At 36.9% G+C, this 4,520-nt stretch overlaps 1 protein-coding gene across 1 annotated transcript; it reads left to right on the plus strand.

Annotated features, from left to right (window-relative positions):
* On the plus strand, positions 1 to 4,290 carry LOC103496748 (uncharacterized). Its single transcript, XM_008458731.3, has 7 exons — positions 1 to 473; positions 590 to 695; positions 969 to 2,111; positions 2,203 to 2,265; positions 2,336 to 2,556; positions 2,722 to 2,834; positions 3,943 to 4,290. Exons 1-7 carry the CDS (start codon positions 405 to 407, stop codon positions 4,049 to 4,051), a joined length of 1,824 nt encoding a protein of 607 aa, XP_008456953.1. The 5' UTR covers positions 1 to 404; the 3' UTR covers positions 4,052 to 4,290.
* The last annotated feature ends 230 nt before the right edge of the window (positions 4,291 to 4,520 follow it).

Consider the following 4,520-nt stretch of genomic DNA (forward strand, 5'->3'; position numbering starts at 1 on the left):
AGGAATTGAATCCAAATTGAAGAGATTTTTAATTTGTGCCCTCCATTTTAGCGGATGTTTTTGGCGATGGTGCAGTATTTTCAAAATCCATCCCGCTCTCTTCCCTTCACTCCAATTCAAATCGACACGAACTTTCTTTTGCCCTTTTTTTAATTTGTAAATTTCAAATTTTGTAGATCTGCAGCTTAACAACAACAACAACAACAACAAAGAAAAAACCCTAACCCACAAACCTTTTCAATCGGATTCTCACCTCTAACCCTCTTCCTTTTTCAGATAAACTTGCAGATTTCGCGCCAATCCTTTCAAGTTCGCTCCTTTTTCTCCGATTCTTTCAATAAACCCATGTCTTTCTTTTGATTTTTCAACACCATTATCTTGCATTTCTACTGGGTTTTTACCTTATGGATGATCGGCGCGATTCCACAATCGTTTCAGACTTGTTTTTGTCCACACCCAGATCGAAAACCAAGGTTTGTTCTTTGTTAATTAACTAGTTCTATAGTGTTGAACAGTATTTTTTTTCTTTTTTTTTTTTGTGGTTTGGTCTTTCGTTTACACTTGTTTGAATTAGTTTCCCCTGTTTTAGACTTTAGGTGAGAAGAGGAGTAGTAGTAGTAATTTTGAAGAACAGTGTGGGTCTGATCTTAAGAGGATAAAGTTGCCAGATTCTGGATCCATGTGTGGTTCTCAAGGTAGGAACTTTGAATTTTGAATCTTGATTTTGGGGGTTTGTTTTCTTTAAATCTTCAAATTTTGTTAAGGAAATATTTGGTTCTGTACATTGATGGTTTTGTGATTTGCTTGGACTGGACTGGCTATGGTGCTGTCCTATTATCTTTCTACTTCATTATTTAGTGGCTTTTTCTTGCTGGGAGTTCACATTCAATGGATTTTATAGCCTTTTGAATTGTTCTCTTATGTTTCATATCAAGATTGTTTCTCTTATTCTCAAATTGATGTGGCAGCGATAAATGTTCGTCAGGAGAATTGTTTGAAAACTGATGAAGTTAGTGAGGAATGTCAGACGGTTGAAGAAGAGAGGTTACAAGCAATTGATATGTCTAAGAAATTGGATGTTTTTGCCTCACTAGCTGAAAAGGCTGGGGAGACTAATGTGTCATTGGGGGCGGTCAGCACTACCCTTAGGCCGCTGGATCTTAATACTGAAATTTGTGTTGCTAAAAGTTCAGGTTCTGGTAACATGGATTTGGTTAACATTTCTAAAACACAACGCAGGCTCAGGAATGATAATGGCAATCATGTAGGTGCAAGAGGCATTGATTTAGATCTCAATGTTGAAGATGTTTCTAGCTCTGTGAACTTGGAAACTGCTCACCCTCCGAAGAACTACAGTGAGTTGAAGTCACATAACTCCTCTGAATGTGCTAGCTCTGCAGGTCCATTGGGAGAGAAAGATCCACTAAGTATATGGAAGGAGATGAAGCAAAATGGATTTCTCTCGGCTTCTCATGGAGGCATACCGGCACCAAAGCAACGCGGGAGGAAAAGTAAAAACGATGCCTTTAAGAAAAAAATGGAGATTGCAAAAAGAGAGAAAAAGTTGGAGCTTGCAAAGAAAGAGCAGATTGATCGGTTTACAAAGATTGCTGCTCCAAGTGGTTTGCTTACTGAACTCAATCCTGGGATCATAAACCATGTACGAAACCGGAAACAGGTCCATTCAATTATAGAGGCCATTGTAAGGTCTGAGAAACAGGAAAATGAGCGCATAGCTAATAAGCTAGAAAAAAGACATGCTGCTAAAGCAGGAGCCAAAAGGGATCTTGAAAACACTCATGATCCAGACATAAATGCATACGGCTCTTCTCAAGGATATGGCTCTTCAAATAACATTTCTGCTGTCAGGCAAAAAAGAGGATGCTCCTCGACAAGATCATTGATAACAGAGGCTGAAGTTGTGGATCGTGGACAAATCATGTTAGATCGAGCCACTGGTAAGAATTATGCCTCACAATTGAATACCACTAACGAGAAAGAGACTCTTGCACTTGAGCTGTCATCATCACATGCTGTATCTGAGAATGCTTGTCCAGTGTCTAACGATGAAGAAGAAAATTTGACTTGTATTTCATCTCTTTCTCTTAAAGGTTAGCACCTTGAGTATATCTGATTAGTTTCCAACTGTTTCAAACATATCCCGTGTCTCTATGTCATAACATGTGTATGGTTGTTATTCAGCGGCTACTGTTGCATCTCAGTGGTTGGATTTAATACATCAGGACATCAAAGGGCGTCTTTCAGGTAATTTTCTTATTCTTTTATATTCTGCTTTTGGCTGTTTGAAACTAACCTGACGTATGTCTTTATGCAGCTCTGCGACGGAGTAAGAAAAGAGTTCGAGCAGTTATTTCAACAGAGTTGCCATTTCTAATATCTAAAGAATTTCCATCTAACGAAGAAAACGATCCATTTGTTTCAAAGAGTTCTCAGGAAGAAAGTTCAGTTGTTTCCTCGGCTGATATCCATCAAGCAAGATGGACAAAGCTGTTTGATCAGATGGATAAAGCTCTTGCTGAAGAAGAGAAACAATTAGTAAGTATTGTACTTGACGTTGTACTGTTCGACTGTATAGTTGTTTTAACGTGCGCAAAAAATTATGTTTCTGCTTGGAGATTTCAGACAATTTGTCCTTGGACAATTAATCCAATCAATAGGCCGATTATGCTATTTACAATTTATTCTACCTTTGAACTTCAGGAAAGTTGGTTGAACCAAGTAAAAGAAATGCAGATCCACTGTGATCAAGGGCTGTCTCATGCTCAGTCAAATGTAGCTTTCGGCTCACAGCAACTGGGAGAAAATGACTTGAGGTTAGGCTCTCTAAACTTAATTTCTAGGCACATGCCTCTTTAATTCTTATGCTATAAAATCATCTGTCATCATTATGTGCACCAGTTTTCATTTGCAAATCTTTCTCATCTCATTCTTCAACCTTAATTTCAATTTAGTTGCTATGCTTTTCTAAGGTTTCTATTAGGATACCACCTGTCTAGAAACGCTCAAGAACACAAGAAAATAGAACACTCAGATAGTAATATATTGCAAAATTAAGGGAAGTTAAGATATATCACTAACCTTTTGAGAGGACTATTTTTTCCAATATCCCACAATGAAAATCCCTACCAAAATGATGTACTCCTTGCTGCCCCCAATTCACTTCCTCTATTTATAATTAAAAACTCTAACAAACTCCTGAACTAAGTGGTAAGTGCTAATATGCCATTGCTCATAAACATACTAATAATCCTAATATATCATAAGAAGGGGTCAGCTTCATTAGGATTTATATCATTTGATTAACATTTACTGGACATCTCTATCATTAGTGAGAAATAGCAAAAACTCAGCACTTACCCAACCGAGCACTTGGTGAATTCTCTCAAGACTCCCATGACCAAGGACCAAGGTTTGAGTATGGGATTTGGTATAGATCTCCGTTCTGTTGTTTGGTTCTTCCTCACTCCATCCTCGAGGAGAAGATAGGCAGCTCGACTCCTCAGGGAGAGGAATATAGCAGCATTCTGCCAATAGACTTATTAGGGCCACTTGAAAAGTGCTTATCTCCGCGCTCCTCACTTCCTCTAGTGCTAATATCCCATTCTTGGTTCTTGAAGATATGTCTCTAACCCAAGTCTTATAAATCTCGTTGCGCTCCAAACAAAATAATGTTTTTATCCACGTATTTGTTACATCCACAAATAACGTACTACTTGTGTTTTCATTACTCCTTAGACATGTTTAGTAAACTTTAATTAAAGCATAAAGACAATAGTTACTAAATTGAAATCCTTGATTCCTTGTAACACACACACCAAGCCTGTTTGAGATGGTTGTAAAAAGATCATAAGTTTATGTAAATGTTTTTTTTTTTTTTTTTTTTTTTTTTTTTTTTTTTTTTTTTTTGTTTTGTTGTTGTAGAACAAGAAAAATGAGTAGCACAGAGAGAGCATTAGCTGTGGGGGCTGCTGCAGCTTCCATATATTCAACTTGCAACTTTCTCTTCTCAGAGAATGTATCCTGTTTCTGATTTTTTTTTTCTTTTTTTTTCCTTTTTGGCTAATTTGTAGCTTTGTAAGCCTTAAATGTGCAAAATGCTGCTGTGGTATAGTGAATAGGTTTTTTTTTCCTCTTTAATCCTTTAAAGGCTGTTCTGAGAAGGAAAAAGAAAAAAAAAAGTGTACTTTTTGAGTTTGTAACATAAAAATCAAGAGGCATTAGTTTCACAGCCTTCAGAGACTATTGGCATTCTTGTTTTTCTCTTTTTAATCCTTTTTTGCCCACTGCACCTTTGCTAACTTATTGGTTGGTATATTATTGAGGAATGCTTTCTTTTTTTACTGATGAATTTATGCATGACTCGTTTACTAATTTTGAACAGAATAACATTAGGCCTTGTTTGGTTGTCAATAAGGTTTGTCAAATTTTTGGGTGGGAAATGGTCGGAAATGGTGTCGATAAGGTTATTTTGACTAGCACCCTTTCTTAAAATTAGTTGA

This window comes from Cucumis melo, chromosome 10 (assembly GCF_025177605.1).
Source record: "Cucumis melo cultivar AY chromosome 10, USDA_Cmelo_AY_1.0, whole genome shotgun sequence".
Classification (NCBI taxonomy): domain Eukaryota; kingdom Viridiplantae; phylum Streptophyta; class Magnoliopsida; order Cucurbitales; family Cucurbitaceae; genus Cucumis; species Cucumis melo.